The sequence below is a fragment of the Euwallacea fornicatus genome, chromosome 4, assembly GCF_040115645.1.
Source record: "Euwallacea fornicatus isolate EFF26 chromosome 4, ASM4011564v1, whole genome shotgun sequence".
Lineage (NCBI taxonomy): Eukaryota > Metazoa > Arthropoda > Insecta > Coleoptera > Curculionidae > Euwallacea > Euwallacea fornicatus.
The window spans coordinates 5894114-5909500 of NC_089544.1; the positions used below are offsets into that span (position 1 = coordinate 5894114).

The 15387-nt window shown below is 35.1% G+C and overlaps 2 protein-coding genes across 2 annotated transcripts in view; one reads left to right on the forward strand and one right to left on the reverse strand.

Annotated features, from left to right (window-relative positions):
• LOC136338856 (protein gooseberry-neuro-like) overlaps positions 1-15387 on the reverse strand; it is a 104645-nt gene that overhangs the window by 37902 nt on the left and 51356 nt on the right. The gene's annotated exons all lie outside the window — the stretch shown is intronic.
• Positions 569-5814, forward strand: LOC136338852 (uncharacterized). Its single transcript, XM_066281613.1, has 3 exons — positions 569-1439; positions 2866-3127; positions 5439-5814. Exons 1-3 carry the CDS (start codon positions 660-662, stop codon positions 5627-5629), a joined length of 1233 nt encoding a protein of 410 aa, XP_066137710.1. The 5' UTR covers positions 569-659; the 3' UTR covers positions 5630-5814.

Here is a 15387-nt window from a genome sequence, read left to right on the forward strand (position 1 = left end):
CAATGCAAAGGATTCCTGACTGGATTTCGATATGTCTTGGTTCGTATATCGGGGAAAGACACTTTGTAAATGTAATTTAGATTTAAAGATATTTTAAGTTTTTTTAACATACTAATTTTATATGAGACTCGATCACTTTGTTTAAAACTAGATTAATCCAAGGGAAAAAAGCCTCACGTGAATTAATGAAAAGAAGAATTTCATAGTCCGAATAATGAAAAATCCAAAATCCAGTGTTAGAGAATCCAGCAACAGGAGTCGGTAGGCGTAACTTTTGCTCTAAGGACTATTAAAAATTAAATTCTCGCTTAGTCAGGGAACTTCGCTGTTTCCTGCACAATTGCATGGGAAAGGTTACTAGGACATCTTTAAAATTTAGAAGAATATTCGTTTTGATTATTTACTGTGATTCCAAATTTGAACATGTCCCCCCAGAATCGCTGAACCATAAAATAGAATTTACTATTTGAAATGAGAATTTCACGAGTCAGCACTGAATTTAAATCGCAACTCCAACCTCTCTTACTCATCTGTTATCTCAAACGTTTACTTACATCAAAGCTAATTTCTGTTCAAACAGATAATTTCACATACTTTTTAAGCATGTTTCAATACGTAACGATATATGTTTGTGAACGAGTGGAGTGCAGTGTGTAATTATGGCGTTGCATCTCGGAGATGCAAATTACGAGAGATTGTATCAGATACTTTCTTCCGTCATACCTCCGGAGAAATGGGAGTACGTAACGTTGGAGCTGGACAGAACCCAGCGCAGAACCACAAGATTGATGTCAGAAATCTACTATGGGAGGCTGATAAATAAGGATACCGGAGAATCGACGCACATTATCATCAAGATAGTCCCGTCGTTCAGCCTTATTAGCAACTTTGAGCAAATCTACAAAAATGAGATATGTTTTTACAGTAGAATATTCCCGGCGATGAACAAATTCCAGAAGTCTAAAGGTATCAAAAATTCGTTCCACAACATCCCCAACTACCTCGGAGGGCATTCACTTGCAGAAAAGGAATGTATCATCATGGAGAATATAGGCGCTGCAGGATATGAAATTCTGGATAGAAATATTGAATTAATCGACAGTAAATACTTGAAGAGCATTTTCAAGGTTTACGCCAGGATGCACGCCCTTTCGTTTGTATTTAAATACGAACATCCAGAGGAATTCAAGACTTTGACCGATGAATTAGTCGACATTTTAAAGGTTTTTAACACCCAAGGTTTGGATAAACCCATGGAGAGTGCCTATTTGGCTGCAATTGAAGCGTTTAACCCGGAGTTTGAGGCTGAAACCATAAAGAAACTAAAAGAGATAAAAAATGTTAGGGATATCCTTGGTAACGCTCGGGACTGTAAAGGAGATTATAAATGTCTCACCCATGGAAATTGTCTCATAAGAAACATGTTGTTTAAACCTCCGGTAAGTCTTTCATAATTCACGATAGGGCGTAAAACTGTTTTTCTGTTAATAAGAAGATTAATTGAAAATTAACATTCCTAGTAAGACCTACGAGATAAGCACTGATCTAATGGCACAGGTTTAATTTCATCTGTGTTAACTTATTCAATTAAATGAATGATAAATGAGGCGTAATGCATCACATGATGATCATTGCTTACTTTCTACTCTCAACCTCGTAATTCAAGGAAAATCCTTTGCATTTCATTAAATTGTCGGAATGTCAGCAGTTATCAGTGCTAATTTCATATTTTATTTTAATTCACTTCATAACAAATCTGCAACCTAAACAATATGCACATTTGTGTGCATACTTTAAGTCTTAACCGTCGGTCTCCGTTAAGAATTCTTACCGACAGACTGCCGCCTCTTAAGAATGTTATGTTAAATTTAAGTGATAACTGTGAATATTAAAAAAATAAATAAAACGAAGGGTTTTTAGGTGTATCAACGCGTACCAACTACCAATGAGAGAAAACTTGTTCCCTGAGGAGTTTATTAAAATATTCGGACGGGGTTGTTAATGCATGTTTCGTGATTTTGTTTGGATATATGTTTGGAAAAATATAAAAATTATCTGAAATTTTAATCTCCTGTATTTCGTGAACTGTTTGTGATTTCGTCGGATTTATAGCTTTTTAATCTCCACATATTGCCTTATTATATGCAATTATTCAGCTTTTACAATAGCTGAGTTATCGCCATTAACTTAATTATTTTGAATGGGATCTTTGAATTGTAATGTCTAAATGTTCCATTGCTTACATTGCACACAAAAAATTACAACTTTTAATATGCTTTAAACAGCGCCGTGAAATTAGTTTCAGTTTTTGTAATTTTATGAAAAATGTAACATTTTTTAAAACATACCAATCCCAGTTACAGAGGGTTAAGTTACAAAGACTCGCCAGTTGTGGGGGTACATGGGAAGTTTAGTTAGGCGAGATTGCTTGAAGAGCATCCTACCTATCAGAATGTCTTTTCAGACTTGAATAATTCAACATAACTCATACTGTAAACATTTTATTACGTAGTATTCAGTCAGTCAGCACAAAACAAACATGCAGTAAAGCGACGCATTCGATACCATATGACTCTCTTATTTGATTCAAATATCGAAAGTGAAATTCAATTAGTAATAATTACAAGAATGTGTGCTTAATGAAATACATTGCATTAATGCGGTTTTCATTATTCTGGAATTTGCAGATGTTTTTTAATAGATCCCTTCAATTTAATCAAAATTCAAAGTACACTCTATGATTCAGGGTGTAAAGCGAGAATCAACTGTTTTTAAAACCATCGATTCGCGAGAAAACACTTAATTCCCATGTCACACTCTGTATATGCCAATATTCACGTTGTGCGATATTTTTTAATTGTTTAGAATGACGGAGGAGAAGACCTCCAAGTAAAGCTTATAGATTTCCACTTGGCTTACGTTAGCACCCCAGTCCATGACCTTTCTTACTTCTTCTATTCGGGAGCCTCCAAAGAAGATATGGACAAAATTGACGACTATTTGGAGTTGTATTATGATACGTTTTCCTCTTTCGTCAAGGAACTTGGGGCTGACCCTCAGGAAATCTATCCCTATCGCGTACTACAGGAAGATTGGAAGCGGTATTCTCTTCTGGGAATCTTCATGGGTAAGATGACTTTTTTGTCTTTTCGGCGTAAGCTATCATATATTAATCATAACTCTTGAATGGTTTTATATAGACAAATTTTTTTGGTTTTATTAAAAATTGTAAAAATTACTTTAGACAAAACAAGGGGATTTTTACAAATTCGATATAAATTAGAAAAATGCAACGTTTAATAAGAAATAGTATAAACAAGTACAACATAGAATAAACAAGTTGTTTGAAACTGTAATCGTAAACGATTCAAGGTTTTAAACCGTTTGAACCTTATGAACTCACTTAACAGGCGTTACCAAGTCACCCTGTAGTTGTAATGTGGCACCTGGACATTTTACAACTTACTTTATAGTTAGTGTTCAATGTTTACATTGCTAATTCAGAATGTTTGTGCTGCTAGACTTACTGCTAACAATTCTGGTTACCAGCTTATTAACAACGTGTCGCCCCACAGAATAAGTTGTTGTGTTAGTGAGTTGAAAAACAGCGTGTAAAGTTAAATTAAGTATTTTTTATTGCATAATAATCGTAGTCGACGATTATAGCACGCCGCAGCGTGCATAAAACGGTCTTTATGATGCATGTATGGTTACTACGAAAACAATATTAGAAATTTTAATTCCGGCATGTCTAAACGCTTTGACAAATTCATAATACTTCTTGACACCTAAAAGCGTCGATTAATTGCAATACTGATGAACTTGTAATAGAAAATATTACATTATGTTCGTGCATTAGAATATTGCTGTGTAAAGCGCAATGCCTTTAAAGGCTTTTTTACACACTTTATTATAAAATATTTTCAGGAAAATAATAAGAAACTTGTGCTTCTGTTATTATTCTCTGAGTTGAGCTGAAAAATAGCTTTATTAAGAGAATAAAAAGTTACCCGATTACACGTAAAACGTTGTCTCTACTTTAACTGCCTGAGCATTATAATGAAGGCAGAAGAATTTAACCCAGACATTTCTACAGAACGACAGACAGGCTTACATGTGCAAAATGATACTAATTTTCCAGAAACGTTTTAATGTCGAAATGTCGTAATCATAAACTATTCCAAAAAAATTATTTTCAAAATGTTTGCTTTGGTAATATAGCGTTTGATAATATAACGGGTCTCCCATATTGCATTAGCGAAATTTTAACGGCATATTCTATGCCGAAAATACTGTTTAATTATATGTGTCTAATACTACTTCACCGTAAAAACAAACTTGAAACATCAAAAATAAGGTGCTGAAATTTCGTTTAAATAGTGTATATTCATTAATTGCTTGTTGGGAATATTTTGAAAAACAATGAAATTATTAGGAATAACATTTTATCATTTTTGGACCTAACCTAAACTCGTTTCGCTAATTCAATTTCCATTGTGATGCGCTGCTGGCCATTCGCGTTTTGAAGAAGAAGCGTTTAGTCATCCTTGATTATGGTACTTGGAGAATGAAAATGCAGATAAGGTTTTTGGCATAGATATAGAGGGCGTTTTCACGATTGATTGTATAAAATAACGAAAAAGGAATAAATCAATTGGACTTAAATTTGGAATGCGCGGACCTCTTTGGCCGATTAAGTTTGAGAAGTAGGGGAAGTTATTTATTTAAGCAAAATATACTGTTTTTTTTTTTTTAAATAGATTCCTGCCCCCTTACAAATCGCATATTTGGCTCAACAAGGAAATGCACGCAACGACAATTTTAAGAAAATTCGGAAACTGCTTTGAAAGCTCGGTTAATCCCAGCTATTGCATTTTTCTATTCGGCCGTTCTCATATATTCTTACAAAAATCCCGTAGATAATTAAAATACACGAAACGACATCCATTTGCGTTTAACTCCATAATGGATCGAGTTCCTGTAATATCTGCAGTTTAATATTATTCGTGGCGTCATACCGATTATCCATAGCTATCATGTTCGTAATAGGCCAATAACCATTTCTTTTTGAATATTATTTTATTCTCAAAATTCCCTGTGTAATTTAGAAATACGCCATTTTTTCCACCATGATTTTCTAATAATTGGCGGCTGGAGTAAACCTAAATGAACATACCTGCCAATAACAAAATTTTAAGGAAATGTTTAATAAACTGCTGAAGGTATGAGCAAAACTTGAAGATAGTTGGGTGAAACTTTAATTGCATGTGAAAACGGATAATGTTCATATAACATAAATCTCATGAATAACGATGTTATTAAAAGAGTTTGAAATATAACAACTCAGATAACTCGCATTTCCTTTACTTTGGCTTAATATTAAAGGCTTGTTCTTATCAATAATCAGGATTTTGAAGTATTTTTCCTTGTTTATTCAGGAATAACTGCATCGGCGGGTTTTTTGCTGAAAAACAGTGACCTTAGTGAGATGTTTGAAAAATCCCATTTACCAAAGGAAAGCAGGAAGGAAATATGGCGTCAAAAGTGGATGGAGATATATAAAGAAAATGCTTTCAAGGAACGAGCTCGGGAAATTTGTTTGCATGCTGTCAATTACGGTATATTGTAGTATTATCAAAAGGATTAATGGATTTGTGCAATAATATATTGAATCAATATGGTACTAAATCACATTTCATTTCATATATAAAGATTTATTAAGTTGAAACGTTGTACTATTTTCCTATAAAAAGTAAATTTAAAGTTCTCAATATTGAAATATACTGCAAATTTGCAAAAAGTTAGCAACTTTAACGGACACTTAGCTGTTTTATAATGACCTACATTACCTTTTTGCTATGGTTATATTTTCTGTGTTGTATTGGTCACGATTGATGTACCTATTTATATAAATTACATGGTCAATTTAAGAAAATGGCGTAACACATATGCGATAAAGTACTACTCTCTCTTCGCAAGTGCGTGCAGTAAGGCCACTTCGTTCATAAGGTAGCTCCTTGTCACATCAGTCGAAGTTTATCAAAAAATGAACGAAGCGACTGGTTTTGCATTTGGACGTGTGCGATAATTAGCCTTATAAATAACACAATAATATGAACTTAAAGTGTGAATTAGTTTAGCTTCAATATTTTGAGGGTCGGTGCACTCTAAACCAATCGGCTCCATTCAATGCAATCTAACACGTGAATATATTTTATTCTTCAAAATTTTGCATTTTTAAGTTTTATTTGTGAGTTACAATTCTTCTAGAACTATAAATTGTTCCTACTTTAGTCTTCATTTTACACAAAGCATATTCAATTCTTCATATACACTGAGTTCACATATCTGACATATCTTCTGAGAAACCGTTTATATTGTCCTTCCTGTATTTCGATATTTCATTCAATCCATCATATATAACTGCTTCTCCATCGTTCACATTAATGTCTTTATGATGAAATTTTCCTTTACGGAATTTGCTGGCGAAGTTTCATATTCTCCCACTGCTCTATTAATTTATTCTCATTTGTTTTCTGCGACTTTGCTTCAATCCACAACATTTAAGTAACGTTTAAATTTGGCCACATCCTATAAATTCGTTAATTATATTGATTGTGGCAGAGTGTTAATCCACCAATAGATTAATTGAATTAGTACGCACCATTAAGAAACTGGTGAAAAATCTGTAGTCTGGGTTGGTCTTGAAAGTTTGGTAATGGTTTTGATAATAAACAAAATTAAATTTTACTCAGCATAATATAATTTATATTTGTTAGTATGCATTTAACAGTTCTTCAACGACCCCTTCCACTTTTGCTTCGTCGCATGATTTGTTTAACTACCATGCCAATGAGATTTTTCTCCACGAATAAAGAAAGTCACAAGTTTTTATTTTTTATTTTTCTCTTAATTTTTCATTATTCACCCAATATTACGTAAAATGTCGACATTTAAACAGCAGAACAGGAATGAGAGAGGCGGAGAGAGAACCTTCTAATGATTTTTATCCCACAACGTAAATGTTCATTAAAGTTTTTATTACGTTATACGTATAATTTTATTACTGTCAATTGTTCAATCGCCGATTGTTTTGTAGCTTAGTCCCATGTAACGTGGGGCCATAAAATTTTCTCCACCAGATGGGAGGCCTTCATACCCACCATAAAATGCGAAAAATCATTTCAATAAGATACGTTCGCTTTTTCTTGGTTTCACTTATATCAATGAAGGTCGCAATTAGACATAAACGTAAAATCCTGTCTCCAACAACCACGAAAGGAAAATCGAGCGGATTACTAAGTGATCTTGTACGACACGTGGAAACCCCAAATATTTTCTAGCTCAAAAATCAAGTGTTTGTCTTTCCATCAGCTTTTGACGAATGCGAGAATATAATTCATCAAACTATCTACTTTCTCAAAAGGACATATAAGTTATCATTCTTGTATAAAATGGCAATTTTGTGCCATAACCGTAAATTAGCATAATTAAGGCTTGCTGGGGCCGCCGGGTTTTTGTGTCATCGATCCCGAACCAGAAATTTATTTAGAGCTTTTAGACTCGTCAGCAGGCAAAAAGAAAAAGTATGTGTCCATTTTTGGAAGTTAGTACTATTGATTGAACAAATAAAAATTTGGAAAACTCCATTCTTTTTCGTGGTGCTCATGGTGATTTATCTTAACCCCATTGGTTCAAGTCAGAGCGACAATAATGCAGAATTACCGCTCTAAAAAAACTACAAAAAAAAGTTTTGGTATATCCTAATTTTACACTTTATTTTTTATTATGTACCTACCAACTGAATACAATTTATTTTTGCTAATGATGCCTATTTGCCCCCAGGAACAAATAACGGAATTATACAGTTGATTTCCCCTATTGCTGCTCTCCATTATTATTGCGTAATGGAGCAGCCGCGTGTTTTAATTAAACCCTCAATTAACAAATTTAAAGTTCATTCTTCAGATTGCCACCGCTTGCATCGGAGAGAGCTTTAATTAAAAAAAGCTTTTTTCGGTGTTATGAGTAAGGTGTTTGTTGTTTGTGTTGGTGTTTCTAATTAGAACGAAACCTGTGAATTATGGAACGTCGAAAATTTTTATTAGTCTTTAAATGGTATAGCTAGAATGTTGTAAATAACAAATACAGGGTGCTTAACCATTGGTGCGTAGGTTAAACCCTTATGGAAATGAATGGACAACGAGTCGTGCTGAAAATTTGTTGATGTAAGTAAATGGCCGTTTCACTGAAATTAAAAAATTATGTACAAACCATTTATTCCGTTCTAAAATAGTCAATTTTATCCTGCTTAAATAAAAAATGGTTAAAATAAAATACTGTCCGACCTCTCAGCAAATATCACTCTGGAAAATTTCGGATTAGCCCTATATAGAGGGACTAGGAGATATAGATTTTCATCACATGTGTATGTACATTTCAAAGTTCGATTAAAAGCTTCAGAGCTGCGAAAGGCTGGTAATGAAAAGAAACAACTTTAACACTCTGTATGTTTCTTAATAAGAATTTACCAAATAATGTTTATTTAGATCGTGGTCTTATTTTGCGACCTTTTACCATCTCCAGAAAGAATGCAGGTTAAAGCTGAAACTCAATGTGGAAAATATTTCAACATGGGTTGAAAATTTTCATTTAGTTTTGGCGGGAGGTCATTTTGACACTGTGTTCGCAATTTCCAAGGTGTCGTGAAATGAAGGTGCCAAAAACTTATTTTTGAATTGAGATATGCGGAGAAACATATAATGAATGTCGGTTGACATAATTGAGGTTGCATCTCCAAATATTAGAATGAGAATCTTTGCATTTTCCAAAGTTTATTCTCCGACACATGCAGCCTTCAAAGTAAAGATTTGCTAACATTTTTCGAAATATTGAAAATTTTCAAGGGGAGAGGGAGGTGGTTATTTTTGAACTTTTCTTTTACGTGTAAAAAATATCTTAACTCTAAGTATCCACAAATGGAGTTATTACATATACAAGGTGTTTCACAATTTTTCAAACAAATTTCAATCATATATGCACCGTTACATAAGAAGTCCATTTGTTAAAAAAAATTCTAACGAAAGTCCTACAGGTGTCGAGATAAACAATGATAAAAGTTTATTTATTATATTAGATTCACTCATCCATTTGACTATCAACGTTAAGAATTCACCTAAAAATTGACAAACAAGTGCAAAAATTGTTTCCTTATTTTTCTTGAAAATGCACCTTTAGTGGTCCGAGCATGACGTTTATGTACGATGATGCACCTCCACATTTTCGTTTAGATGTCCGAAATTTTTTAACTCATGTACACGGGATACATTGGATCACCAAGGCGGACAGCAGCTTGGCTTTTGCAATCTCCAGATCTAAATCCCTCAGATTCGTTTTTGGGGGGGATATTTACAAAACGAGGTCTGCCGTACCGAAGTTCAGAATATTGAAGAACTGTAAGACCGGATTACAACGGCGACCGATAATTTGTGTCTTCGGAGTCAGAAGGCAAAAAGAACATTCGAACTAGTCCGCCAGAATTGGATTCGGTGAGCCCAAACTTGCGTTCAAGCCAGTGGAAAAAATTTTGAACAATTTTTCTAGCCCAGAATAAATAAATATTTATTATTGTTCATCCCGTTACTTGTAGGGTTTATATATACATATATATTATATATACATATGTATATATATATATATATATATATATATATATATATATATATATATATATATATTTTTTTTTTTTTTGATAAATGGACTCCTTATATAACAGTGCATATGTGGTTGAAACTTGCGCGATAAGTTGTAGAACACCCTGTATTTTCCATCTCACATATGCTCGTCTTATTAAGATAAGGTAAGTTGACTTCGAACCTTAGTATGGGACTTTAGCATTTCTCTCCTATCTTCATTTAATAGTTGCACAGTATGTTTTATGTTCTGCATTTAATTCCAAGGTCTTTAATCTTTCCTGTCAACATTTTACACATACAGAATGTATCAAACCACGAAAACGAAAAGTACCAAAGCGAGAAAGAAATATGGCATTTCGTTACCACGAACTAAGTGATTATCCTCCATTCTTCGGCTTACCACTTACAATGGCCGTTTTACTCAGCGGCTCTTTTCTTGTTGAAATATATTGAATATCGTGTCGCCATTTGGTATTGTTTATTACATTTATTTATCATTTTCTCTTGTTATAGCCGTGTCTGTTCGAAGAAGTTATGTTGTTTTATGTTGAGTTTGTCTTAACTAGTACTGTGCGCTCCATAATCACCGTTTCAAAATGCTTCCTAGAACTGAGGTTACCTAGATAGAAGTGCGAGGATTATATGACTTTCCGAAAGTAACGTAACGGTACTAAATTCTAATTAAACGGCCGAAAAAGTAAAAAAGCTTATTGGAACATTTTTCGGCGCTTTATATTCCTCAAAAGAACAAAACTAGTCCTTTGAATAAAAATAATAAATTAAGTTAATATTTCTTCACGCTGTTACGTTCGCGTCAAATGATTAATGAACCGAAAGGTTTGTCGGCTTCAACGTACAAGAAACAAACGCTTGATTTACGGATATTTTTGACCCGCCTCGGGTCACTCAAAATCAATACCAATGCAATGCTGGTCGAGAAATTCTATACAATAGTATCACTCAATGCAGGGGCGTAACCGACAAGTTACTTACATGGTAATCCATTATAAAATATTATAAGTTAAAAAAAATACAAAATTGTCAATGGTAGAAGCGTGAAATTCCAAAAGACACTTCTATAAAAAAAAAAAAAACATTGAGATTGGTTGATCGCAAAGGGTTTGAACGTGATGAGAATGTATTACCTCAATCAGTATTTCGAAAATTGATTAGATTAGATACTCAGCAGCTGTCGCTTCCAAAACACCCAGTCAGTTCGAATGAAAAGTATCTCTTCAAAGAAGCACCGTAGATCTGTTGCTTTTACATGTTATTAACGTTCCTGACTCATCTAACTCAGTTTGAGGAAACGTACGCCCCTGAGGGCTCGTGTAAAAATTAAAAATAATAACCATTGAATGAGACACCATTAGCGCTTGCAGAGCTTACAACACCTAGATGTATTGTTGCCTTAACGAACCGATCGATCTGCCGATATCGGTCTTAATCAATCACTTATTGATGGGTTGTGGCATCGGCTCTTTTGGTTCTTTTGTCACTGACATAACCTACCGCACAGGCCAATGTGCACTCTACCTGGTTGATGGTGGGTTTATGTCATAATAATAGAATGCAATTTTTTTTCTACAGAGACAAAAATGGTATCTACCTATATTATAGTGTGCCAAGAGGCTACTAAACCAAATATCGTGTCCATAGTTATTTAATGAACAAGCGTATTAATGACGGTGGTTAATATTCGAGACATTGTGCTGCGTGAGCGCAGCAACCGAATTGATGGAAATTAAGATTATTAATCACTCATTACATGATACACATGTCTGTTACAAGTTACCATACGCAGGATGTTATTTAAGATCGTGGCCAAACTTCAAGGGGTGATTCTTTAAGTTATTTTAAGACGAAAAGTTTATATAAATGTGTGTTCGGTAATGCTTCGTTTTGAAGATATAGTGACAAACATTTTTTACCGTTATATACACGCACTTTCACATGAAATGCACCACCCAGTAATACTAATAATTAAGTCTTGTAACTTTGGCTAAATAATGCTTCATAATGGAGTATCAAATGATCAGACTTTCAGTAAAAAGATACAACATTTGTTAATTAAAAAATTAATAATGAGTGACATCGCCTCGTACGGCAATGCAAGCACGTACTCTTCGCGGCATGCTTTGCAACAAATGATCAATATCCTCCTGGGGTATTTTATTCCATGCTACCTCAAGATGATATCGTAGGTCATCCACAATGTTTGGAGGCCTCGGTAAATTTCGAAGACGGCGACTCATCATGTCCCAAAGATGTTCGATGGCCGATAGGTCCGGTGACCGTGCAGGCCAAGACAGTATTTCCAATTGTGCTTCGTCCAGGTATTGTCGAGTAATGTTCGCACTATGTGGTCTTGCATTATCCTGTTGGAAAATGCCATTTGGTAAAGTTTGCATGAAGGGTACTAATACTGGCCTCCGAACATTGTTAATGCAGCGACGTGCGTTTAGGGTGCTTGGAACGAATACAAGAGAAGATCTTCGACCAACACATATCGCACCCCAGACTACAACACCAGGTGTTAAAGCTGTGTGGCGCCTTTCACAAAATTGCAAATTTCTTCTTTCACCTCAATATCGTCTGACTCTTCTACGACCATCATTGATCCATAAACAAAATCGCGACTCGTCACTGAAGACGATATTGTTCCACTCATGACTCCAATCAACTTGTTCTTGACACCAGGCCAACCTGGAAGCTTGGTGTTGGGCGGTTAGTGGCAGTCGTAGTTTTGGGCGGTATAAATGCAGGCCACAAGACGAAATTCTTCTGTAAACTGTTGCCATCGACATCCGACGATTTAGAGCTTCCATCCAATCTACTGCAACAGACATTGTTGTTTGAAATCGATCACCAATGGCCATCCATCTAAGAAGTCGATTTTCACGTGCATTGTTACTACGGGGAAGACGTCCAGCTTCAGCAGGGACGATGTTGCTGAACCTTTTCTTCAGACCATGAGGACCATATTCTCGCAATCGTGGTGTGGTTCCGATTCATTCTTCGGGCAATCTCACGAAAAGAAAGTCCACCCTTCTTCATGCCGATAATTCGCCCTCTATCGAAATCCGAAACGTGAGAAAAATTTCGACGCCGTCTCATTGGAGGCATTTTAAGATGTCTTGTCCACAGTTTAACAACAAAATAAACTGGTATTTCCATGTAAATATTATTTTATTTATATACAATTAAATAAAAAATCTAAAAAACTCTCATCATATAAAAAAAATATATATACCACCACTCTCATTGAGAACGACATGGAGCTGCACAGACTTGGACAAAGCTAACGCATTCGCAAGACATTATCAAGAAGCTTTTAATCCCTCGTGCAACTCTAAGTTCGATCAAGATAACTTTGAAAGAGTGACACACTGGTTCAACAACTTCTTTAAGGACGGATGCGAGTGCAACACAGTACCAATAAATGACAAAGAATACGATGAAGCACTAACACACATCAAAGACACTGCACCGGGATACGACAACATTAAAGCCAAACTCATAAGAAACCTAACTCCAGAAACCCACGAATTGATTAGACAATCAATGAACAACTGGTTACTCAGCATGAACATCCCCGACAATTGGAAGAAGGGTATAATTATACCCATTCCAAAAAACAAACTTGACAACACTCAAACACAGAATTATCGACCAATAACATTACTTCCAGTGCTTAGTAGGGTCTTCGAACGCATTATCCGAAACAGACTCCAAACAGAAATCGGACAACATATTCCAGCCTATCAATTCGAATTCAAACCAAAAAATTCTACGATCCATCCCCTTTTTGTCCTGACCAACAATATTCAAACTACCAGACTGAATAACGGAACATCGGCCTGTCTCTTCATGGACATTAATAAGGCCTTCGACAGCGTCTGGCATAAAGGACTGTTATATAAACTCCATAGGCTAAAAACCCCAAAATACTTACTCTACACAATAAAGAACTTACTGGAAAACAGACAACTGGAAGTACGCATCAATACTACACTCTCCTTTCCATTCTCCCCTGCTCAAGGTCTGCCACAGGGGTCCCCTCTATCGCCCTTTCTATATAATGTGTACTACCATGACATTTACAACCACAACCTTCTCAATATGAATCAAATAAACAAAACTACCTACATATTACAATACGCAGACGATACAGCACTCATTACACACGGCAAAACCACTACGAAAACAGCGGAAAAACTACAGTCTCTGACGGACGCCACGATGAAATGGTTCTACAGATGGAGATTGACTCCGAACCCAGCAAAGAACCAACTTCTACTAACAAACCACAGAATTACTCATAACTCACCGACAATAGTCTCAGACGGACACACAACTAAACCTACCAAACACATTAGATACCTAGGACTAACAATCGATTACCAACTCAAATTTACAAAACACGTAAAAAACATGAGGGCAGAAATTAAGAAAAGGACTAAATATTTTCGACTACTGACGTACAAAGACAAGGGAATATCCACAAAGACAGCTACAATAATATATAAATCCATCTGTAGACCGTTACTGGACTATGGACACATAATAAGAGCTAACTCCACAGAAAAAACTAAACGACATATACAAGCGACGGAACAAATCGCACTAAGACTAATAACCAAAATACGACATCCCGAGAATCCACTATACAACCCATCCAACGACCTACTGTATCATCGCACTCATATGAAAAGAATAACAGACAGACTGCTACACATACAGACGAAATGGAAAAACAACCCCGACAACTGGACAATACTGACACCACTTTGCTTGACTAGACAGACCAAACAAGCGCAGTTCCGGTTCCCCAACAAAACCCTCTACGAAACATATGAAGACATGTAAATACATATAGTTAAAGACACTAACAAACAGTAAAACAGGCTGTAATCACGGGCGGAAAGACCAATAGGGTCAATAGCCCATTTCTTCTTTCTCTTTGTTTTGAAGAAATAAATGTGTATTATATATAAAAAATCTAAAAGGTCAATGACAAAAAAACCACCAGCATTCTTTCTTTTTTACTGAAAGTCTGATCATTAGATACTCCATTATGAAGCATTATTTTGCCAAAGTTACGAGACTTAATTATTAGTATTACTGGGTGGTGCATTTCATGTGAAAGTGAATGTATTAAAAAAAAGCTTTTAAATAACAATAAGACGCTAACTAACAGGTCGTGGAAACTTGATAACAGTTTTAAATGTAGTACAAAGGAATCTTTCAAACTAAAAATTGTTCGTCTCCTTTTGCTAGTGGCATGTACAGGGATAATGCCGAAAATTTAAGAAAAATTAAACACAAAAAACATTTTATGGAAACTATGGTACACTTCAATAAATGGCACGTAATTTTTTTGCAAAAAAAAACATTTAATAATATGTAACACGACACTGACAATTGTTGTTGAAAATATTTTCCTTCGACGTCAATACAAGCATTAGCTCGTCTTAACGTCGATTGCTGAACACGTTGAAATATTACCGCCGTATATCTTATCTGATTACATGAATCCCCTGTCCGATGGATTGTTCTTCAGTGTTGACGGGAGTTCTATAAACGAAGGACTTTACATGCCACCAAAGAAGAAAATCTAACGGATTTAAATCCGCTGACCCGAGTGGCCATGACTGTGTTTATCGCGAATGAAATATAAAAGTTAAAAAAA

Excerpts from the sequence above, each read along its gene's own strand:
- LOC136338852 (XM_066281613.1), top strand. The coding sequence starts at position 660 with ATGGCGTTGCATCTCGGAGATGCAAATTACGAGAGATTGTATCAGATA. Across the intron at positions 1,440-2,865 it reads ACATGTTGTTTAAACCTCCG|AATGACGGAGGAGAAGACCT; the intron begins GTAAGTCTTTCA and ends TTAATTGTTTAG. Across the intron at positions 3,128-5,438 it reads TCTTCTGGGAATCTTCATGG|GAATAACTGCATCGGCGGGT; the intron begins GTAAGATGACTT and ends TTGTTTATTCAG.